This window comes from Oncorhynchus mykiss, unplaced genomic scaffold (assembly GCF_013265735.2).
Source record: "Oncorhynchus mykiss isolate Arlee unplaced genomic scaffold, USDA_OmykA_1.1 un_scaffold_226, whole genome shotgun sequence".
Lineage (NCBI taxonomy): Eukaryota > Metazoa > Chordata > Actinopteri > Salmoniformes > Salmonidae > Oncorhynchus > Oncorhynchus mykiss.
The window spans coordinates 441,529-466,869 of record NW_023493694.1 but is presented as its reverse complement, the minus strand read 5'-3'; the positions used below and the strand labels follow the sequence as shown (position 1 = coordinate 466,869).

Genomic DNA, 25,341 nt, shown 5'->3' with positions numbered 1-25,341 from the left:
TGCTAACCATGTGTATGTGACAAATAACATTTGATTTGATTTGATTTGATACCATCTGAGAGGAACCAGTTACCATCTAACTGAGAGGAACCACTTACCATCTAACTGAGAGGAACCAGTTACCATCTAACTGAGAGGAACCGGTTACCATCTAACTGAGAGGAACCGGTTAACCAGCTACTGGTAAGGACAGCACCAGCTACTGAGAAGGACAGCACCAGCTACTGGGAAGGACAGCACCAGCTACTGAGAAGGACAGCACCAGCTACTGGGAAGGACAGCACCAGCTACCGGGAAGGACAACACCAGCTACTGAGAAGGACAGCACCAGCTACTGGGAAGGACAGCACCAGCTACCGGGAAGGACAACACCAGCTACTGGGAAGGACAGCACCAGCTACTGGGAAGTCTGGGAGATCTCTCACTTATTATCTGTGGTTTGAATCCTAAAGTGCTTTTTGTAAATACCATCAACTTAGTTGCAAAGTGTTTAACTGGTGTTTTCTGAATCATTTTGTTTGTCAGTTCAGTAGATGTGGATGTGAGGAGGATGAGAGGGTCGGTATTCTCTAGACAGTGATAACACTGATCAGCATCACTACTGGAGGAATGGATGGAGTCTTTAGTTCAGTCAGTTCAGTAGATGTGGATGTGAGGAGGATGAGAGGGTCGGTATTCTCTAGACAGTGATTACACTGAACAGCATCACTACTGGAGGAATGGATGGAGCCTTTAGTTCAGTCAGTTCACCGTCTCTGCTGGTCTTCACTCGCCATCTAGTGGTGGAACAATATTATTACACATCTACTGTTTAATACCTTCATGGTGGGCTTAAACTCTAGTAATTAAACCTGTTTGACTAGATAACAGGAACAAGTTCTGATCAATCTACTGTTTATTACCTTCATGGTGGGCTTAAACTCTAGTAATTAAACCTGAATGACTAGATAACAGGAACAAGTTCTGATCAATCTACTGTTTATTACCTTCATGGTGGGCTTAAACTCTAGGAATTAAACCTGAATGACTAGATAACAGGAACAAGTTCTGATCAATCTACTGTTTATTACCTTCATGGTGGGCTTAAACTCTAGGAATTAAACCTGAATGACTAGATAACAGGAACAAGTTCTGATCAATCTACTGTTTATTACCTTCATGGTGGGCTTAAACTCTAGGAATTAAACCTGAATGACTAGATAACAGGAACAAGTTCTGATCAATCTACTGTTTATTACCTTCATGATGGGCTTAAACTCTAGTAATTAAACCTGTTTGACTAGATAACAGGAACAAGTTCTGATCAATCTACTGTTTATTACCTTCATGGTGGGCTTAAACTCTAGTAATTAAACCTGAATGACTAGATAACAGGAACAAGTTCTGATCAATCTACTGTTTATTACCTTCATGATGGGCTTAAACTCTAGGAATTAAACCTGAATGACTAGATAACAGGAACAAGTTCTGATCAATCTACTGTTTATTACCTTCATGATGGGCTTAAACTCTAGGAATTAAACCTGAATGACTAGATAACAGGAACAAGTTCTGATCAATCTACTGTTTATTACCTTCATGGTGGGCTTAAACTCTAGTAATTAAACCTGTTTGACTAGATAACAGGAACAAGTTCTGATCAATCTACTGTTTATTACCTTCATGGTGGGCTTAAACTCTAGTAATTAAACCTGAATGACTAGATAACAGGAACAAGTTCTGATCAATCTACTGTTTATTACCTTCATGGTGGGCTTAAACTCTAGGAATTAAACCTGTTTGACTAGATAACAGGAACAAGTTCTGATCAATCTACTGTTTATTACCTTCATGATGGGCTTAAACTCTAGGAATTAAACCTGAATGACTAGATAACAGGAACAAGTTCTGATCAATCTACTGTTTATTACCTTCATGGTGGGCTTAAACTCTAGTAATTAAACCTGATTGACTAGATAACAGGAACAAGTTCTGATCAGTCTACTGTTTATTACCTTCATGGTGGGCTTAAACTCTAGTAATTAAACCTGTTTTGACTAGATAACAGGAACAAGTTCTGATCAGTCTACTGTTTATTACCTTCATGGTGGGCTTAAACTCTAGGAATTAAACCTGAATGACTAGATAACAGGAACAAGTTCTGATCAATCTACTGTTTATTACCTTCATGGTGGGCTTAAACTCTAGTAATTAAACCTGTTTGACTAGATAACAGGAACAAGTTCTGATCAATCTACTGTTTATTACCTTCATGGTGGGCTTAAACTCTAGGAATTAAACCTGAATGACTAGATAACAGGAAGAAGTTCTGATCAATCTAATGTAGTTAAATTACAATTCAAACTCACTCAATTTTTTAAAAAGTAAATAATTTATTTAGAAAAAATTATATGTAGCTATAAATACATTTTCATATAGTAAACAAAGTCTGTAATAAGACAGTAGAAAGACAACAAATTGTAGTGACGGGGGGAATCAATAGTTACATATCGGGATATTACATGTTTGGGAATAACAATAAAATCACAGTATCGAATCGCAATACATATGGTATCGGTACCTACAGTAAGTCTGTCAAATCTGTGGTTCTGCCCCTGAACAAGGCAGTTAACCCACTGTCCCTAGACCAGTTAACCCACTGTTCCTAGACCAGTTAACCCACTGTTCCTAGACCAGTTAACCCACTGTTCCTAGACCAGTTAACCCACTGTTCCTAGACCAGTTAACCCACTGTTCCTAGGCCAGTTAACCCACTGTTCCTAGACCAGTTAACCCACTGTTCCTAGACCAGTTAACCCACTGTTCCTAGACCAGGTAACCCACTGTTCCTAGACCAGTTAACCCACTGTTCCTAGACCAGTTAACCCACTGTTCCTAGACCAGTTAACCCACTGTTCCTAAGCCAGTTAACCCACTGTTCCTAGACCAGGTAACCCACTGTTCCTAGACCAGTTAACCCACTGTTCCTAGACCAGGTAACCCACTGTTCCGAGACCAGTTAACCCACTGTTCCTAGACCAGTTAACCCACTGTTCCTAGACCAGTTAACCCACTGTTCCTAGACCAGTTAACCCCACTGTTCCTAGACCAGTTAACCCCACTGTTCCTAGACCAGGTAACCCACTGTTCCGAGACCAGTTAACCCACTGTTCCTAGACCAGTTAACCCACTGTTCCTAGACCAGTTAACCCACTGTTCCTAGACCAGTTAACCCACTGTTCCTAGACCAGTTAACCCACTGTTCCTAGGCCAGTTAACCCACTGTTCCTAGGCCAGTTAACCCACTGTTCCTAGACCAGTTAATTGTTTTTTAAAGTATGGTGTTATTATGGTATGGGGAGGTCCCTGGTAATTCAATAGATATGGTATCAGCCCTTCAGTATGGTGCTATTATGGTATGGGGAGGTCCCTGGTAATTCAATAGATATGGTATCAGCCCTTCAGTATGGTGCTATTATGGTATGGGGAGGTCCCTGGTAATTCAATAGATATGGTATCAGCCCTTCAGTATGGTGTTATTATGGTATGGGAAGGTCCCTGGTAATTCAATAGATATGGTATCAGCCCTTCAGTATGGTGCTATTATGGTATGGGGAGGTCCCTGGTAATTCAATAGATATGGTATCAGCCCTTCAGTATGGTGCTATTATGGTATGGGGAGGTCCCTGGTAATTCAATAGATATGGTATCAGCCCTTCAGTATGGTGTTATTATGGTATGGGGAGGTCCCTGGTAATTCAATAGATATGGTATCAGCCCTTCAGTATGGTGTTATTATGGTATGGGGAGGTCCCTGGTAATTCAATAGATATGGTATCAGCCCTTCAGTATGGTGTTATTATGGTATGGGGAGGTCCCTGGTAATTCAATAGATATGGTATCAGCCCTTCAGTATGGTGCTATTATGGTATGGGAAGGTCCCTGGTAATTCAATAGATATGGTATCAGCCCTTCAGTATGGTGCTATTATGGTATGGGGAGGTCCCTGGTAATTCAATAGATATGGTATCAGCCCTTCAGTATGGTGCTATTATGGTATGGGAAGGTCCCTGGTAATTCAATAGATATGGTATCAGCCCTTCAGTATGGTGCTATTATGGTATGGGGAGGTCCCTGGTAATTCAATAGATATGGTATCAGCCCTTCAGTATGGTGCTATTATGGTATGGGGAGGTCCCTGGTAATTCAATAGATATGGTATCAGCCCTTCAGTATGGTGCTATTATGGTATGGGGAGGAGGTCCCTGGTAATTCAATAGATATGGTATCAGCCCTTCAGTATGGTGTTATTATGGTATGGGGAGGTCCCTGGTAATTCAATAGATATGGTATCAGCCCTTCAGTATGGTGCTATTATGGTATGGGGAGGAGGTCCCTGGTAATTCAATAGATATGGTATCAGCCCTTCAGTATGGTGCTATTATGGTATGGGGAGGAGGTCCCTGGTAATTCAATAGATATGGTATCAGCCCTTCAGTATGGTGCTATTATGGTATGGGGAGGTCCCTGGTAATTCAATAGATATGGTATCAGCCCTTCAGTATGGTGTTATTATGGTATGGGGAGGTCCCTGGTAATTCAATAGATATGGTATCAGCCCTTCAGTATGGTGTTATTATGGTATGGGGAGGTCCCTGGTAATTCAATAGATATGGTATCAGCCCTTCAGTATGGTGCTATTATGGTATGGGGAGGTCCCTGGTAATTCAATAGATATGGTATCAGCCCTTCAGTATGGTGCTATTATGGTATGGGGAGGTCCCTGGTAATTCAATAGATATGGTATCAGCCCTTCAGTATGGTGTTATTATGGTATGGGGAGGTCCCTGGTAATTCAATAGATATGGTATCAGCCCTTCAGTATGGTGCTATTATGGTATGGGGAGGTCCCTGGTAATTCAATAGATATGGTATCAGCCCTTCAGTATGGTGCTATTATGGTATGGGGAGGTCCCTGGTAATTCAATAGATATGGTATCAGCCCTTCAGTATGGTGTTATTATGGTATGGGGAGGTCCCTGGTAATTCAATAGATATGGTATCAGCCCTTCAGTATGGTGCTATTATGGTATGGGGAGGTCCCTGGTAATTCAATAGATATGGTATCAGCCCTTCAGTATGGTGTTATTATGGTATGGGGAGGTCCCTGGTAATTCAATAGATATGGTATCAGCCCTTCAGTATGGTGTTATTATGGTATGGGGAGGTCCCTGGTAATTCAATAGATATGGTATCAGCCCTTCAGTATGGTGTTATTATGGTATGGGGAGGTCCCTGGTCCCTTAAACTTGATGTTCCTCCAACGGTGGGGGCGTGTCAAAGGTCAGGGGTCAGAGTACAGAACGATACTTGCAGGCGAACATCACCCAGACGGCACAGGCAGACTCGGGGTACGCAAACACCCGGACACGCACCGCCAGCCTCACGTGGTCCCCACGGCAACACACTATCTCATCACAGAACGGAGACCTGCCCAAACAACAACAGTCACACATCACTTCAGTATCCACGACAACACACACTTCTCCTGTCCTTCTTTTACCTGATCAACGTATAACATTGTGAGGTGTCTAAAAGCTGGAAATATTCAGTGTTGCTATAGTTACCGGAGGCAAGTAGCGAAGGCTCGACATGTGTTGAGGAGCGTTGCTATAGTTACCTGAGGCAAGTAGCGAAGGCTCGACGTGTGTTGAGGAACGTTGCTATAGTTACCTGAGGCAAGTAGCGAAGGCTCGACATGTGTTGCGCGGTGTGTTGCTATAGTTACCTGAGGCAGGTAGAGAAGGCTCGACGTGTGTTGAGGAGCGTTGCTATAGTTACCTGAGGCAGGTAAGAGAAGGCTCGACATGTGTTAGGGTGTGTTGCTATAGTTACCGGTGGCAGGTAGCGAAGGCTCGCCGTGCGTTGTGGTGCGTTGCTATAGTTACCTGAGGCAGGTAGCGAAGGCTCGCCGTGCGTTGTGGTGCGTTGCTATAGTTACCTGAGACAGGTAGCGAAGGCTCGCCGTGCGTTGTGGTGCGTTGCTATAGTTACCTGAGACAGGTAGCGAAGGCTCGCCGTGCGTTGTGGTGCGTTGCTATAGTTACCTGAGGCAGGTAGCGAAGGCTCGCCGTGCGTTGTGGTGCGTTGCTATAGTTACCTGAGGCAGGTAGCGAAGGCTCGCCATGCGTTGTGGTGCGTTGCTATAGTTACCTGAGGCAGGTAGCGAAGGCTCGCCGTGCGTTGTGGTGCGTTGCTATAGTTACCTGAGGCAGGTAGCGAAGGCTCGCCGTGCGTTGTGGTGCGTTGCTATAGTTACCTGAGGCAGGTAGCGAAGGCTCGCCGTGCGTTGTGGTGCGTTGCTATAGTTACCTGAGGCAGGTAGCGAAGGCTCGCTGTGCGTTGTGGTGCGTTGCTATAGTTACCTGAGGCAGGTAGCGAAGGCTCGCCGTGCGTTGTGGTGCGTTGCTATAGTTACCTGAGGCAGGTAGCGAAGGCTCGCCGTGCGTTGTGGTGCGTTGCTATAGTTACCTGAGGCAGGTAGCGAAGGCTCGCCGTGCGTTGTGGTGCGTTGCTATAGTTACCTGAGGCAGGTAGCGAAGGCTCGCCGTGCGTTGTGGTGCGTTGCTATAGTTACCTGAGGCAGGTAGCGAAGGCTCGCCGTGCGTTGTGGTGCGTTGCTATAGTTACCTGAGGCAGGTAGCGAAGGCTCGCCGTGCGTTGTGGTGCAGGAAGTGGATGGGGAAACCTTTGAAGGTGTGTCCGTCCGGCACCGCCCTCCGCACAGCATCCTGGAACTCCTCGTTACCGCAGGAAGTCCCCGTGCAGCGCTCCAGCTCGTACGCCGCCAGGGCGGAGGACAGGACGTAGGACAGGTGGTCATCCCACACTGTGGCCAGGCCAAGGTCCTGGAGGGAGACACAGAGATCTACTATAATACAGACACAGAGATCTACTATAATACAGACCCAGAGATCTACTATAATACAGACACAGAGATCTACTATAATACAGACACAGAGATCTACTATAATACAGACACAGAGATCTACTATAATACAGACACAGAGATCTACTATAATACAGACACAGAGATCTACTATAATACAGACACAGAGATCTACTATAATACAGACACAGAGATCTACTATAATACAGACACAGAGATCTACTATAATACAGACACAGAGATCTACTATAATACAGACACAGAGATCTACTATAATACAGACACAGAGATCTACTATAATACAGACACATAGATCTACTATAATACAGACACAGAGATCTGTTATAATACAGACACAGAGATCTACTATAATACAGACACAGAGATCTACTATAATACAGATACAGAGATCTACTATAATACAGACACAGAGATCTACTATAATACAGATACAGAGATCTGTTATAATACAGACACAGAGATCTACTATAATACAGACACAGAGATCTACTATAATACAGACAGAGAGATCTACTATAATACAGACACAGAGATCTGTTATAATACAGACACAGAGATCTACTATAATACAGACACAGAGATCTACTATAATACAGACACAGAGATCTGTTATAATACAGACACAGAGATCTACTATAATACAGACACAGAGATCTACTATAATACAGATACAGAGATCTGTTATAATACAGACACAGAGATCTACTATAATACAGACCCAGAGATCTACTATAATACAGACCCAGAGATCTACTATAATACAGACACAGAGATCTACTATAATACAGACACAGAGATCTACTATAATACAGACACAGAGATCTACTATAATACAGACACATAGATCTACTATAATACAGACACAGAGATCTGTTATAATACAGACACAGAGATCTACTATAATACAGACACTGAGATCTACTATAATACCTATAATACAGACACAGAGATCTACTATAATACAGACCCAGAGATCTACTATAATACAGACACAGAGATCTACTATAATACAGACCCAGAGATCTACTATAATACAGACACAGAGATCTACTATAATACAGACACAGAGATCTACTATAATACAGACACAGAGATCTGTTATAATACAGACACAGAGATCTACTATAATACATACACAGAGATCTACTATAATACAGACACAGAGATCTACTATAATACAGACACAGAGATCTACTATAATACAGACACAGAGATCTACTATAATACAGACACAGAGATCTACTATAATACAGACCCAGAGATCTACTATAATACAGACCCAGAGATCTACTATAATACAGACCCAGAGATCTACTATAATACAGACCCAGAGATCTACTATAATACAGACACAGAGATCTACTATAATACAGACACAGAGATCTACTATAATACAGACACAGAGATCTACTATAATACAGACCCAGAGATCTACTATAATACAGACACAGAGATCTACTATAATACAGACACAGAGATCTACTATAATACAGACACAGAGATCTACTATAATACAGACCCAGAGATCTACTATAATACAGACCCAGAGATCTACTATAATACAGACACAGAGATCTACTATAATACAGACACAGAGATCTACTATAATACAGACACAGAGATCTACTATAATACAGACCCAGAGATCTACTATAATACATACCCAGAGATCTACTATAATACAGACACAGAGATCTACTATAATACAGACACAGAGATCTACTATAATACAGACACAGAGATCTACTATAATACAGACCCAGAGATCTACTATAATACAGACACAGAGATCTACTATAATACAGACACAGAGATCTACTATAATACAGACACAGAGATCTACTATAATACAGACACAGAGATCTACTATAATACAGACACATAGATCTACTATAATACAGACACAGAGATCTTTTTTTGAGGGACAAAATGTCACTTAGGGCCCCCAAAAGGCTAGAGCCGGCTCTGACTGTATGTGTGGGTCTGGATGTGGATACACAGACCCATGAGCCAATATATACACACAGAGACCATGTTAACATCCTGTACTGTAGATATACATGACTAGACACACAGAGACCATGTTAACATCCTGTACTGTAGATATACATGACTAGACACACAGAGACCATGTTAATATCCTGTACTGTAGATATACATGACTAGACACACAGAGACCATGTTAACATCCTGTACTGTAGATATACATGACTAGACACACAGAGACCATGTTAATATCCTGTACTGTAGATATACATGACTAGACACACAGAGACCATGTTAATATCCTGTACTGTAGATATACATGACTAGACACACAGAGACCATGTTAATATCCTGTACTGTAGATACACAACATGACTAGACACACAGAGACCATGTTAACATCCTGTACTGTAGAGACACAACATGACTGACAGGTATGGGCTCTGACATGTATGGGCTCTGACAGGTATGGGCTCTGACAGGTATGGGCTCTGACAGGTATGGGCTCTGACAGGTATGGGCTCTGACAGGTATGGGCTCTGACAGGTATGGGCTCTGACAGGTGTGGGCTCTGACAGGTATGGGCTCTGACAGGTATGGGCTCTGACAGGTATGGGCTCTGACAGGTGTTACAGGTTAAACTGAGCCAACCTGTACGCCGTTGTTCGTACTCTCACCTTCCTGTGTTCCACCACCAGGTACCTCAGCTCCAGTTCCAGCTGATTGGAGGCAGCGCTGGGCTCCAGGGAGGGGCCACAGAGAGGAGGTAGAGGGGGCAGAGAGGTGGTGCTGCCTGGGGAGCAGACTGAGCCAACAGCCTCCTCACTCATAGCCTTCCACTGGGACTGGTTGTGGAAGTCGAACGAGCAGAGTTCCACGGCGTCCGACGGCTGGCAGTTGGCCAGGAAGGACCTGTGGTTGAACACACAGCCGATGGTCCTGTAGGGATAGGAGGGGCGTGGCTGGGGGGCCAGGGGAGGGGCGTCTGGGTCAATGGCCTGGTGGAGGTACCTGAAACAAAAAATGGTTGAATAGGTAGAAATATATTGTGTAGAACAGACATGCCACTGACGTACAGACTAGAGTGAGGGATCATCGCAGCTCTATTCATAACCATACTGCACCCTGGTGAAGGGGACTCCGTTAACCTATCAGAAACTCTGCCAGAGAGACAGAGGACTTAAATGTTGCAGGTGTTGTTAAGCATCACATTTAAAACACCTCTGATGTGTTTTATGCAGTTGAAGAACAGACGTTTGTTTGATCTGAAACAGTGTGGTTTTAGGAACATCTCATGTTGGCTAGCTGGAGTTTCCAAAATTCAACATGTCAAATCTTAGCGAAAAACTTGCGACTCGCTTTAGCGAGAACAGTGCGCTGACTTTCTGTGTTCAGCCAAGCAGCTAACTAGTTAGACAAGCAGACAGCTAGCTGTTTTGCTACAACATTATGAAACAGTCTGGTTGTGTCTCGTCTCAGGTGGGGCCGTTGTATCTGAACCAGGCTTCAGTCTCACCTGTGTGCGGTCAGGCTCTCCCAGAAGGTGATGGTGCTGTCAGTGCCCCTGGTCATCACCCAGGTGTGTGCCAGGCTCTTGGGCTTAGTGCCAACACACACGTAGGCATCCAGGCCGAACCCCAGCAGCAGACTGCACAGCAGGGTGGCATGGTCCTCACAGTCGCCCTGGAAACACACAACCAATCAGATCAGAGAGATGTCACAGTCTCCCTGGAAACACCAAAAACATCATGTCTCAGTCTGGTCTCAGTTCCTAACTCTAACCCACAGGGCTGGTCATCATGTCTCAGTTCCTAACTCTAACCCACAGGGCTGGTCATCATGTCTCAGTTCCTAACTCTAACCCACAGGGCTGGTCATCATGTCTCAGTCTGCTCTCAGTTCCTAACTCTAACCCACAGGGCTGGTCATCATGTCTCAGTTCCTAACTCTAACCCACAGGGCTGGTCATCATGTCTCAGTTCCTAACTCTAACCCACAGGGCTGGTCATCATGTCTCAGTTCCTAACTCTAACCCACAGCGCTGGTCATCATGTCTCAGTCTGCTCTCAGTTCCTAACTCCAAACCACAGGGCTGGTCATCATGTCTCAGTTCCTAACTCCAACCCACAGCGCTGGTCATCATGTCTCAGTCTGCTCTCAGTTCCTAACTCCAACCCACAGGGCTGGTCATCATGTCTCAGTTCCTAACTCTAACCCACAGGGCTGGTCATCATGTCTCAGTTCCTAACTCTAACCCACAGGGCTGGTCATCATGTCTCAGTTCCTAACTCCAACCCACAGCGCTGGTCATCATGTCTCAGTCTGCTCTCAGTTCCTAACTCTAACCCAAAGGGCTGGTCATCATGTCTCAGAGGATAGAGGAGGAGGAGAGGAGAGATGAGAGGATAGAAGAGGAGAGGGGAGAGGATAGAAGAGGAGAGGGGAGAGGATAGAAAAGGGGGGGGCATTTATTCATTCTGCTGCACTGGGGAAATCCCAGAACCGTCCATCAGGATATAAATAAATCTTCTCATAACAGACCGTTTAACCGTTTCAGAAATCAATTATTTTACAATTTCACCACTGAGGATTAGAACACAGAGAGATGAGTTCAGAGGTTAAAGACGTCATGGCATTAAATGCTTACGGCTGTGTGTGTGGTTCAGAACAGAGCCGGTCCTCACCTTGTTTCTACAGAGGAAGGCGAGGAGGGAGCACCACTGCTCCTGTTTGCCCCCTCCCCCCACCACGGGGGCTTTCTCCAGGCCCAGCAGGCTAACGAAGCGGGCCGCCTGACGGGGACTCTCCAGGAGACGACCAGCACGCAGGACACGCACGTAGGAACACACCGGCCTGTTGACGCCATTCTCATCCTGCAAACACAGCAAAGTTCAAATACAGTCCGGCTACCACCCAGCACGGCTAACACCCAGCACGGCTAACACCCAGCACGGCACGGCTAACACCCAGCACGGCTATCACCCAGCACGGCACGGCTAACACCCAGCACGGCACGGCTAACACCCAGCACGGCTAACACCCAGCACGGCTAACACCCAGCACGGCTAACACCCAGCACAACACGGCTAACACCCAGCACGGCTAACACCCAGCACGGCACGGCTAACACCCAGCACAGCACGGCTAACACCCAGCGCGGCTAACACCCAGCACGGTTAACACCCAGCACGGCACGGCTAACACCCAGCACGGCACGGCTAACACCCAGCACGGCTAACACCCAGCACGGCTAACACCCGGCACGGCTACCACCCGGCACAGCTAACACCCAGCTCAGCTAACACCCAGCACGGCACGGCTAAAACCCAGCACGGCACGGCTAACACCCAGCACGGCTAACACCCAGCACGGCTAACACCCAGCACGGCTAACACCCAGCACGGCTAACACCCAGCACAGCTAACACGGCTAACACCCAGCACGGCTAACACCCAGCACGGCTAACACCCAGCACGGCACGGCTAACACCCGGCACGGCTAACACCCGGCACGGCACGGCTAACACCCGGCACGGCACAGCTAACACCCGGCACGGCTAACACCCAGCACGGCACGGCTAACACCCAGCACGGCACGGCTAACACCCAGCACGGCACAGCTAACACCCAGCACGGCACGGCTAACACCCGGCACGACACGGCTAACACACGGCACGACACGGCTAACACCCGGCACGGCACGGATAACACCCAGCACGGCTAACACCCGGCCAACACCCAGCACGGCTAACACCCAGCACGGCACGGATAACACCCAGCACGGCACGGATAACACCCAGCACGGCACGGATAACACCCGGCCAACACCCAGCACGGATAACACCCAGCACGGCACGGATAACACCCAGCACGGCACGGATAACACCCAGCACGGCACGGATAACACCCAGCACGGCACGGATAACACCCAGCACGGCTAACACCCAGCACGGCTAACACCCAGCACGGCTAACAACCAGCACGGCTAACCCCCAGCACAGCTAACCCCCAGCACGGCTAACCCCCAGCACGGCTAACCCCCAGCACGGCCAACCCCCAGCACGGCTAACCCCCAGCACGGCTAACCCCCAGCACGGCTAACACACTGTCCGGTTGACACCCAGCACGGCTAACACACTGTCCGGTTGACACCCAGCACGGCTAACCCCCAGCACGGCCAACCCCCAGCACGGCTAACCCCCAGCACGGCTAACACCCAGCACGGCTAACACACTGTCCGGTTGACACCCAGCACGGCTAACACCCAGCACGGCTAACACCCAGCACGGCTAACCCCCAGCACGGCTAACACCCAGCACGGCCAACCCCCAGCACGGCTAACACCCAGCACGGCTAACCCCCAGCACGGCTAACACCCAGCACGGCTAACACACTGTCCGGTTGACACCATTCTCATCCTAAAAAACACAAAACAACGTTTTTGAATATTATTAAACACATCAGTATTATATTAATACACAAGTATTAACAATGTGAGGACCTGAGCAAAGATCTTGACCAGTTTGGATTGGTTGGCCTGTCTGATCTCTAGAAACTCTCTCCACCACTGTTTCGCATAAACCAGAAACAGCCTCTCCTTCTCCGCCGTCTTCTGTCGCTCCAGGGACTGCTGCAGACAATAAACACCAGTAACAATCACTATCAACCCCTGCCTCTTAGGAAGGAACACTATCAACCCCTGCCTCTTAGGAAGGAACACTATCAACCCCTGCTTCTTAGGAAGGAACAATATAAATGTCTGCCTCTTAGGAAGGAACAATATACAGTGCCTTGCGAAAGTATTCGGCCCCCTTGAACTTTGCGACCTTTTTGCCACATTTCAGGCTTCAAACAAAGATATAAAACTGTCTTTTTTTGTGAAGAATCAACAACAAGTGGGACACAATCATGAAGTGGAACTACATTTATTGGATATTTCAAACTTTTTTAACAAATCAAAAACTGAAAAATTGGGTGTGCAAAATTATTCAGCCACCTTAAGTTAATACTTTGTAGCGCCACCTTTTGCTGCGATTACAGCTGTAAGTCGCTTGGGGTATGTCTCTATCAGTTTTGCACATCGAGAGACTGACATTTTTTCCCATTCCTCCTTGCAAAACAGCTCGAGCTCAGTGAGGTTGGATGGAGAGCATTTGTGAACAGCAGTTTTCAGTTCTTTCCACAGATTCTCGATTGGATTCAGGTCTGGACTTTGACTTGGCCATTCTAACACCTGGATATGTTTATTTTTGAACCATTCCATTGTAGATGTTGCTTTATGTTTTGGATCATTGTCTTGTTGGAAGACAAATCTCCGTCCCAGTCTCAGGTCTTTTGCAGACTCCATCAGGTTTTTTTCCAGAATGGTCCTGTATTTGGCTCCATCCATCTTCCCATCAATTTTAACCATCTTCCCTGTCCCTGCTGAAGAAAAGCAGGCCCAAACCATGATGCTGCCACCACCATGTTTGACAGTGGGGATGGTGTGTTCAGCTGTGTTGCTTTTACCCCAAACATAACGTTTTGCATTGTTACCAAAAGTTCAATTTTGGTTTAATCTGACCAGAGCACCTTCTTCCACATGTTTGGTGTGTCTCCCAGGTGGCTTGTGGCAAACTTTAAACAACACTTTTTATGGATATCTTTAAGAAATGGCTTTCTTCTTGCCACTCTTCCATAAAGGCCAGATTTGTGCAATATACGACTGATTGTTGTCCTATGGACAGAGTCTCCCACCTCAGCTGTAGATCTCTGCAGTTCATCCAGAGTGATCATGGGCCACTTGGCTGCATCTCTGATCAGTCTTCTCATTGTATGAGCTGAAAGTTTAGCGGGACGGCCAGGTCTTGGTAGATTTGCAGTGGTCTGATACTCCTTCCATTTCAATATTATCGCTTGCACAGTGCTCCTTGGGATGTTTAAAGCTTGGGAAATCTTTTTGTATCCAAATTCGGCTTTAAACTTCTTCACAACAGTATCTCGGACCTGCCTGGTGTGTTCCTTGTTCTTCATGATGCTCTCTGCGCTTTTAACGGACCTCTGAGACTATCACAGTGCAGGTGCATTTATACGGAGACTTGATTACACACAGGTGGATTGTATTTATCATCATTAGTCATTTAGGTCAACATTGGATCATTCAGAGATCCTCACTGAACTTCTGGAGAGCGTTTGCTGCACTGAAAGTAAAGGGGCTGAATAATTTTGCACGCCCAATTTTTCAGTTTTTGATTTGTTAAAAAAGTTTGAAATATCCAATAAATGTCGTTCCACTTCATGATCGTGTCCCACTTGTTGTTGATTCTTCACAAATAAATACAGTTTTATATCTTTGTTTGAAGCCTGAAATGTGGCAAAAGGTCGCAAAGTTCAAGGGGGCCGAATACTTTCGCAAGGCACTGTAAATGTCTGCCTCTTAGGAAGGAAGATGTCAGTGAATCATAGCGTGACAACATGACAGAGCATAGCAGCATTACGACCAGTCTCTGACCTGTGTGGTGATGATGTCAGGTGACAGGATCTCTGACAGAGGAGGGTAAAGGTCAAGACTCATGTTGAGTACACCAGCCGTCACCTTACATTCAACACCTGTTGGGATACAGAGGAGATATACTGAACACCTGTTAGGATACAGAGGAGATATACTGAGGAGACATACTGAACACCTGTTAGGATACAGAGGAGATATACTGAACACCTGTTAGGATACAGAGGAGACATACTGAACACCTGGTAGGATACAGAGGAGACATACTGAACACCTGTTAGGATACAGAGGAGACATACTGAACACCTGTTAGGATACAGAGGAGACATACTGAACACCTGGTAGGATACAGAGGAGACATACTGAACACCTGTTAGGATACAGAGGAGATATACTGAGGAGATATACTGAACACCTGTTGGGATACAGAGGAGACATACTGAACACCTGTTGGGATACAGAGAGGAGACATACTGAACACCTGTTAGGATACAGAGGAGACATACTGAGGAGATATACTGAGGAGACCTACAGAACACCTGTTAGGATACAGAGGAGACATACTGAACACCTGTTAGGATACAGAGAGGAGACATACTGAACACCTGTTAGGATACAGTGAGGAGACATACTGAACACCTGTTAGGATACAGAGGAGATATACTGAGGAGACATACTGAACACCTGTTAGGATACAGAGGAGACATACTGAACACCTGTTAGGATACAGAGGAGATATACTGAGGAGACATACTGAACACCTGTTAGGATACAGAGGAGATATACTGAGGAGACATACTGAACACCTGTTAGGATACAGAGGAGATATACTGAACACCTGTTAGGATACAGAGGAGATATACTGAACACCTGTTAGGATACAGAGGAGATATACTGAACACCTGTTAGGATACAGAGGAGACATACTGAACACCTGTTGGGATACAGAGGAGATATACTGAACACCTGTTAGGATACAGAGGAGATATACTGAACACCTGTTAGGATACAGAGAGGAGACATACTGAACACCTGTTAGGATACAGAGGAGATATACTGAACACCTGTTAGGATACAGAGGAGACATACTGAACACCTGTTAGGATACAGATGAGATATACTGAACACCTGTTAGGACAGAACAGAAACACCTTACACTCACTACCGACAGTTGGAACAGAACAGAAACCCAGAACAGCAGACAGGAAGTTTTCCCTCTCTTTTGTCTTTAATTTCTATGTATTTAACTGGGTGTAAATCAGGCTAATTAATAGAAAATGCAGGTTCATTTTCCTTCAGAAAATTAAACCTCAAATAGTTTAACCCTAGCGTCCTTACCGACTCCAAGCAGCTCTACGGCAATGCTGGTCTTCCCAGAGGGAGAGGAGAGGACGGTCCTCCAGTCCAGGAAGTAAGAGGAGACCAGGGTGGTCTCGCTGGACGTGTCTCTCTTTATCAACACCAGGTGTACCGGGTCACAGATAGACAACATCGTGGTGGCATCTGCCATCTTACTGCCATCGCCTGTAAGACACAGAGACAAAGGAAGGTCACGAACAACAAGCCTGTTCAGAGAGGATCAATTATTAAGTTGTTGTTGTTGGTAGTACCCCCTTTTCCTCCCCAATTCCCATCTTGTCTCATCGCTGCAACTCCCCAACGGGCTCTGGAGACGAGTCGTGCGTCCTCTGAAACATAACCCGACAAACCGCGCTTCTTAAAACCGCCGGTTTAACCCAGAAGTATACTATAGTAAACAGGACTACTAGTAAACAGGACTACTAGTAAACAGGACTACTAGTAAACAGGACTACTAGTAAACAGGACTAATAGTAAACAGGACTACTAGTAAACAGGACTACTAGTAAACAGGACTACTAGTAAACAGGACTAATAGTAAACAGGACTACTAGTAAACAGGACTACTAGTAAACAGGACTACTTTACAACAGGGATTAAAGATAAATTAAAGGAGGCAATGTTGTCTACAGTAAACCAGTTGTGTAACATCAGGCAGTCAGGAAGTCAACCCGTCTGTACCCAGGCCCTCTCTGTGTATCTCCAGCAGGAAGCCCTCCTGCAGGTCTGGCTCACAGGCACAGGGGACAGGCTTGGAGTGGAAGCGCTGGTTCCTGAAGTGCAGGTAGAGGGTGAAGGTGGAGCAGACCTGACCAGGTAGAGGCTCTGGCTCCTGGAGGTGCTCTAGAAAGGCCTTACCCCCCAGGACCTGGAGGTACAGGTACCTCCTCGCTGGGTCCATGTTGGCTGGGAGGACAGAAATACAATAATTTGACACTGAACAGTAGTAAGGGAACGTCAGGTGCTACTAGAGACTTCTCGTTCAATCTCCCCGGTAACAGTGTTTCTTACTTTTCTTGAGCTTCGTCGGGTCCTTGTCAATAAAGTGAGTTGCAGGCTTCGGAGTGTTCTGGAGTCCTAACTCGGTGTCAGGCACTTCCTGTCAAAACACTGTCAACGTTATGAAGGTACGGAAGACCAGAGAGGACATAAAACAAACCCCTCATTATGTTGAGATCACAACGTATGTCATGAACACTACAAACCCCTCATTATGCTGAGATCACAACTTATTTATGTCATGAACACTACAAACCCCTCATTATGTTGAGATCACAACTTATTTATGTCATGAACACTACAAACCCCTCATTATGTTGAGATCACAACTTATTTATGTCATGAACACTACAAACCCCTCATTATGTTGAGATCACAACTTATTTATGTCATGAACACAACAAACCCCCTCATTATGTTGAGATCACAACTTATTTATGTCATGAACACAACAAACCCCTCATTATGTTGAGATCACAACTTATTTATGTCATGAACACTACAAACCCCTCATTATGTTGAGATCACAACTTATTTATGTCATGAACACTACAAACCCCTCATTATGTTGAGATCACAACTTATTTATGTCATGAACACTACAAACCTCCTCATTATGCTGAGATCACAACTTATTTATGTCATGAACACTACAAACCCCTCATTATGTTGAGATCACAACTTATTTATGTCATGAACACTACAAACCCCCTCATTATGCTGAGATCACAACTTATTTATGTCATGAACACTACAAACCCCCTCATTATGCTGAGATCACAGCCTCAGGATGCTGCCTCTGAGCCTCTCAGGATGCTGCCTTGTAGGCTGTTTCATATGTAAGGCTCCTTGCAGACAGCATACTGACTTATTTATTTTTATTTTATTTATTTCACCTTTATTTAACCAGGTAGGCAAGTTGAGAACAAGTTCTCAGTTACAATTGCGACCTGGCCAAGATAAAGCAAAGCAGTTCGACACATACAACGACACAGAGTTACACATGGAGTAAAACAAACATACAGTCAATAATACAGTATAAACAAGTCTATATACGATGTGAGCAAATTAGGTGAGATAAGGGAGGTAAAGGCAAAAAGGCCATGGTGGCAAAGTAGATACAATATAGCAAGTAAAACACTGGAATGGTAGATTTGCAATGGGAGAATGTGCAAAGTAGAAATAAAAATAATGGGGGTGCAAAGGAGCAAAATAAATAAATAAATTAAATACAGTAGGGAAAGAGGTAGTTGTTTGGGCTAAATTATAGGTGGGCTATGTACAGGTGCAGTAATCTGTGAGCCTCTGAGGCTGCTGTTGAATCTGATCTAGCTCTGAGGCTGCTATTGAATCTGATCTAGCTCTGAGGCTGCTATAGAATCTGATCTAGCTCTGAGGCTGCTATAGAATCTGATCTAGCTCTGAGGCTGCTATAGAATCTGATCTAGCTCTGAGGCTGCTATTGAATCTGATCTAGCTCTGAGGCTGCTATAGAATCTGATCTAGCTCTGAGACTGCTATAGAATCTGATCTAGCTCTGAGGCTGCTATAGAATCTGATCTAGCTCTGAGGCTGCTATAGAATCTGATCTAACTCTGAGGCTGCTAATGAATCTGATCTAGCTCTGAGGCTGCTATTGAATCTGATCTAGCTCTGAGGCTGCTATAGAATCTGATCTAGCTCTGAGGCTGCTATAGAATCTGATCTAGCTCTGAGGCTGCTATAGAATCTGATCTAGCTCTGAGGCTGCTATTGAATCTGATCTAGCTCTGAGGCTGCTATAGAATCTGATCTAGCTCTGAGACTGCTATAGAATCTGATCTAGCTCTGAGGCTGCTATAGAATCTGATCTAGCTCTGAGGCTGCTATAGAATCTGATCTAACTCTGAGGCTGCTAATGAATCTGATCTAGCTCTGAGGCTGCTATTGAATCTGATCTAGCTCTGAGGCTGCTATAGAATCTGATCTAGCTCTGAGGCTGCTATAGAATCTGATCTAGCTCTGAGGCTGCTATAGAATCTGATCTAGCTCTGAGGCTGCTATTGAATCTGATCTGGCTCTGAGGCTGCTATAGAATCTGATCTAGCTCTGAGGCTGCTATAGAATCTGATCTAGCTCTGAGGCTGCTATAGAATCTGATCTAGCTCTGAGGCTGCTAATGAATCTGATCTAGCTCTGAGGCTGCTATTGAATCTGATCTAGCTCTGAGGCTGCTATTGAATCTGATCTAGCTCTGAGGCTGCTATAGAATCTGATCTAGCGCTGAGGCTGCTATAGAATCTGATCTAGCTCTGAGACTGCTATTGAATCTGATCTAGCTCGGAGGCTGCTATAGAATCTGATCTAGCTCTGAGGCTGCTATAGAATCTGATCTCGCTCTGAGGCTGCTATTGAATCTGATCTAGCTCTGAGACTGCTATAGAATCTGATCTAGCTCTGAGGCTGCTATAGAATCTGATCTAGCTCTGAGGCTGCTATTGAATCTGATCAGCCAGCCAGGAATAGAGCACAACTACTCTGGATTATATGCATCAACCTATAAAGCACCGACAGCTAATCCGCCTGCAAGGAGCTTTACCTATGAAACAGCCTCTAAAGGCAGCATCCTGACTCATCAGCCTCTGAGGCTGAAATTGAATCTGATCAGCCTGTCAGGAGCTTTACCTATGAAACAGCCTCTAAAGGCAGCATCCTGATTCATCAGCCTCTGAGGCTGAATCTGATCCGCCTGTCAGGAGCTTTACCTAAAAAACAGCCTCTAAAGGCAGCATCCTGATTCATCAGCCTCTGAGGCTGAATCTGATCAGCCTGTCAGGAGCTTTACCTAAAAAACAGCCTCTAAAGGCAGCATCCTGATTCATCAGCCTCTGAGGCTGAATTTGATCAGCCTGTCAGGAGCTTTACCTAAAAAACAGCCTCTAAAGGCAGCATCCTGATTCATCAGCCTCTGAGGCTGAATCTGATCAGCCTGTCAGGAGCTTTACCTATGAAACAGCCTCTAAAGGCAGCATCCTGACTCATCAGCCTCTGAGGCTGAATCTGATCAGCCTGTCAGGAATGGAGTTGATCCACTGAACAGTTAAATATTATCCACAAAACAAATAGTGTCCATTATAGTTATACACATATCAGTTATGCACGCTAACAATCAGCATAGACAACTTTCTAGTAAGACGATCCAGTTAACTAGCCAAGTTAGCTGCGTTGTTCCTTGCATGCGATTGGCTGTGGTCTTGGGGGCGGCACACAGCCTGGGAGACAGGGCTGCTTGTCAGGCATTGTTCGGGGCTTAAATGCCCCAGGAGTGCATTGTGACAGCCACAGGACTCCTTGATGAGGTAGTTAAATACTGCATGGTGCATCTGAACAAATGAATGGATGATGCGTGGTACTTTCGATTATATCGTGGTCTCAATTAAACAACGTTTGTTATGTAGCGATCATGAGATAAGTTGTGATCTCGACATAACAAGGGAATTAATTTTGGTGTATATTCATGTCCTCTCTGAACTTCTGTAGAAAGCTGCATTCAACCTCCGATAATAAAACGTGCTGATCGGAAGAGTTCCCACAACTCACCTTGGAGAAATGAAGATCCTTCATGACATCGTCTACGATTCCCCTGCGTTGCAGAGCCCGGAGGAAGTCCTCCTCAGACAGAGAGCTATGTCCAGGGTCCAGATCCTCTCTCATGGTCTCCGCCAACACATCCCTGATCTTCCCATGGATGTTTATCTGACAAAGCACACGTTACTACTAGTCACTACATCTTAGAACAGAATGGTTCAAGCCCCACTCCTGGCTGTTCTCCCTCAATGGCAACAGTCTCTCTCTAACTATAAGTGTTTCCCTACATAGCTAGCTAGAGTTGAAGTCGGAAGTTTACATATACCTTAGCCAAATACATTTAAACTCAGTTTTTCACAATTCCTGACATTTAATCCTAGTAAAAACTCCCTGTTTTAGGTCAGTTAGGATCACCACTTTATTTTAAGAATGTGAAATGTCAGAATAATTGTAGAGAGAATGATTTATTTCAGATTTGATTTCTTTCATCACATTCCCAGTGGATCAGAAGATTGCATGCACTCAATTAGTATTTGGTAGCATTGCCTTTAAATTGTTTAACTTGTGTCAAACGTTTCAGGTAGCCTTCCAAAAGCGTCCCACCATAAATTGGGTGAATTTTGGCCCATTCCTCCTGACAGAGCTGGTGTAACTGAGTCAGGTTTCTAGGCCTCCTGACAGAGCTGGTGTAACTGAGTCAGGTTTCTAGGCCTCCTGACTGAGCAGGTGTAACTGAGTCAGGTTTGTAGACCTCCTGACAGAGCTGGTGTAACTGAGTCAGGTTTCTAGGCCTCCTGACAGAGCTGGTGTAACTGAGTCAGGTTTGTAGGCCTCATTCCTCCTGACAGAGCTGGTGTAACTGAGTCAGGTTTCTAGACCTCCTGACAGAGCTGGTGTAACTGAGTCAGGTTTCTAGGCCTCCTGACAGAGCTGGTGTAACTGAGTCAGGTTTCTAGGCCTCCTGACTGAGCAGGTGTAACTGAGTCAGGTTTGTAGACCTCCTGACAGAGCTGGTGTAACTGAGTCAGGTTTGTAGACCTCCTGACAGAGCTGGTGTAACTGAGTCAGGTTTGTAGGCCTCATTCCTCCTGACAGAGCTGGTGTAACTGAGTCAGGTTTGTAGGCCTCATTCCTCCTGACAGAGCTGGTGTAACTGAGTCAGGTTTTTAGGCCTCTTTGCTCGCACACACTTTTTTCAGTTCTGCCCACAAATATTCTATCAGATTGAGGTCAGGGCTTTGTGATGGCCACTCCAATACCTTGACTTTGTTGTCCTTAAGCCATTTTGCCACAACTTTAGAAGTATGCATGGGGTCATTGTCCATTTGGAAGACCCATTTGTGACCAAGCTTTAACTTCCTGACTGATGTCTTAAGATGTTGCTTCAATATATCCACATAATTTCCCTTCCTCATGAAACCATCTATTTTGTGAAGTGCACCAGTCCCTCCTGCAGTAAAGCATCCCCACAACATGATGCTGCCACCCCCGTGCTTCACAGTTGGGATGCTGTTCTTCGGCTTGCAAACCTCCCCCTTTTTCCTCCAAACATAATGATGGTCATTGTGACCAAACAGTTCTATTTTTGTTTCATCAGACCAGGGAACATTTCTCCAAAACGTATGATCTTTGTCCCCATGTGCAGTTGCAAACCATTGTCTGGCTTATTTATGGCGGTTTTGGAGCAGTGGCTTCTTCCTTGCTGAGTGGCCGTTCAGGTTATGTCGATATTGGACTCGTTTTACTGTGGATATAGATACTTTTGTACCAATTTCCTCCAGCATCTTCACAAGATACTTTGCTGTTGTTCTGGGATTGATTTGCACTTTTCGCACCAATGTACGCTCATCTCTAGGAGACAGAACGCGTCTCCTTCCTGAGCGGTATGATGGCTGCGTGGTCCCATGGTGTTTATACTTGCGTACTATTGTTTGTACAGATGAACGTGGTACCTTCAGGCATTTGGAAATTGCTCCCAAGGATGAACCAGACTTGTTGATGTCTACATTTTTTTTTCTGATGTCTTGTCTGATTTCTTTTGATTTTACCATGATGTCAAGCAAAGAGGCACTGAGTTTGAAGGTAGACCTCGTAATACATCCACAGGTACACCTCCAATTGACTCAAATGATGTCAATTAGCCTATCAGAAGCTTCTAAAGCCATGACATAATTTTCTGGAATTTTCCAAGCTGTTTAAAGGCACAGTCAACTTAGTGTATGTAAATTTCTGACCCCTGGAATTGTGATACAGTGAATTATAAGTTAAATAATCTGTCTTTAAACAATTGTTGGAAAACTTACTTGTGTCATGCACAAAGTAGATGTCCTAACCGACTTGCCGAAACTATAGTTTGTTAATTAACAAGACATTTGTGGAGTGGTTGAAAAAACGAGTTTTAAAGACTTCATAGCTATCAGATTGGTAATGATCATTTTAAATGCTTCGGTAACTAGCTACCTTGATCAGATGGTTGTGTATGATCTGCTTTAGTTCAGATGCTTTCTCCGGTGGTAGAGACATCTCGGTAGACTTCCACCTGCGTTTCGCCCGTTTTACTAAATGAACACTACACTGTACGTGTGGTAAGAAGTGCTACATGTAAATGGCTTATAGTTGTCTTATTTGCCTGAATAACACGAAGGATCGGGAAAATCCATCTGCAAAAACTTCAATCCCAGACCTCCATAACAATAACAACTGCCAGTTTAAACTGTGCGGCGGAAAAGGAAGCGGGCATGTGTCTCCCTCATTGCCTGAAGCAGTTCGTCTAATTAAAGTCTCAACTAAGGACAAAACCATTCCCTTAAATAACAATAATCACACCAAGTATTACATAAAACCACCACTTTTTAAAGACTGAGTCTTATTTAACGTGTATTTGCTTTATTTTCATTCAATATTCTACATTTCTATAAATCGTCAGCGATAAACTACTCGGTTATAGAAGGACCCACAAGGACCAGTTTGTAGTTTGAGAACTGATTGTAGTTTTCTCAGAGATACTTTTCAGGAGACGTGAAACGCCCATTGTGTACGTTGTCCATGCGTCGTCGATGGGCCGCGCCGTGCATCGACGTAATGGCGAAAACAACCGAGTGAAAACGAAAGTTGAGGAAGGTGAATTCAGGGGAGGTGTTTCTGCAACTGATGAAAGTCGGACACTAATATGGTTTTTCGACAACAAGGCTCAGATCAACATGGCGCTGTTGCCATTGTTTAGAAGTAAAACATAGCTCCAACCCCCATATCACACACTCACAAGCTGAAATATTTTGGGTACATTATACAATCATTCATTGAGAGAGCCTCTAAAATCACATGTATTTGTATTACTTCACTGTACATGAATCGTGGCAAAGTTGGTCCCTTACGAAAATGTACCATGGTAGTAAAATAAAATAATAAATACCATGGTAACGTTACTATTATGGTTTTTGGGACACTACCATGGCAGGAAAATACATTGGTACTGGTGCAAATACCATGGTATTTTACTGCCAAGGTAGTGACCAAAAAAATATTTTTTTTTACATGGTATTAGCTACCATGGTAAAAATTAACCATGGTACTGCGATGAAAAAAACACCATGGTTTTGTACTAGCAGCATGTGGTGAAACATGAAAGCATGGTAGCTGTATGCAATGTATTATGGTGGTCTGTATCCCACAGTTTTTTGGGTAAAGTGACCAAAAAAACTAGTAATTTATGGTACTCACATAATGCAACATTGACTACTAGCTCTGCAATGGCAAAGCGTAGTACCCTCTTAAACCCCGTTAACTCAGTGAAAAACCACAACATGGTCTAGTAGTGTACCCTCTTAAACCCCTTTAACTCAGTGAAAAACCACAGCAGACATGGTCTAGTTGTTAGCTAGATTACTCGTTGGTTATTACAAGCATTTCGCTACACTCGCATTAACATCTGCTAACGCTGTGTATGTGACAAATAAAATTTGATTTGATTTGATTTGTGTAGTGTACCCTCTTAA

General features: G+C 44.7%; 1 protein-coding gene across 4 annotated transcripts; it reads right to left on the bottom strand.

Annotated features, from left to right (window-relative positions):
• Window positions 1-3,646: 3,646 nt before the first annotated feature.
• Window positions 3,647-24,101, bottom strand: cep76 (centrosomal protein 76). Of its 4 annotated transcripts, none has more exons than XM_036973241.1 (12): window positions 23,807-24,100; window positions 21,359-21,514; window positions 17,792-17,879; window positions 17,462-17,686; window positions 16,760-16,945; window positions 15,425-15,522; window positions 13,436-13,561; window positions 11,620-11,808; window positions 10,452-10,618; window positions 9,613-9,946; window positions 6,670-6,887; window positions 3,647-5,469 (listed from the first exon to the last, which is right to left on the bottom strand). In XM_036973241.1, exons 1-12 carry the CDS (start codon window positions 23,867-23,869, stop codon window positions 5,331-5,333), a joined length of 1,989 nt encoding a protein of 662 aa, XP_036829136.1. In that variant the 5' UTR covers window positions 23,870-24,100; the 3' UTR covers window positions 3,647-5,330. The 4 variants fall into 4 exon arrangements, with proteins under 4 accessions (XP_036829136.1, XP_036829135.1, XP_036829137.1 ...); XM_036973240.1 differs by having other exon boundaries at window positions 13,436-13,564; window positions 23,807-24,099; XM_036973242.1 differs by lacking the exon at window positions 13,436-13,561 and having other exon boundaries at window positions 23,807-24,101.
• Window positions 24,102-25,341: the final 1,240 nt, after the last annotated feature.

Bases quoted from the DNA above. Each gene is read 5' to 3' on its own strand.
- cep76 (XM_036973240.1), bottom strand. From the start codon at position 23,869: ATGTCTCTACCACCGGAGAAAGCATCTGAACTAAAGCAGATCATACAC. The intron at 21,515-23,806 runs GTAGCTAGTTAC...GTGCTTTGTCAG, and splicing joins TACACAACCATCTGATCAAG to ATAAACATCCATGGGAAGAT. The intron at 10,619-11,619 runs GTGAGGACCGGC...GTGTGTTTCCAG, and splicing joins CCTTCCTCTGTAGAAACAAG to GGCGACTGTGAGGACCATGC.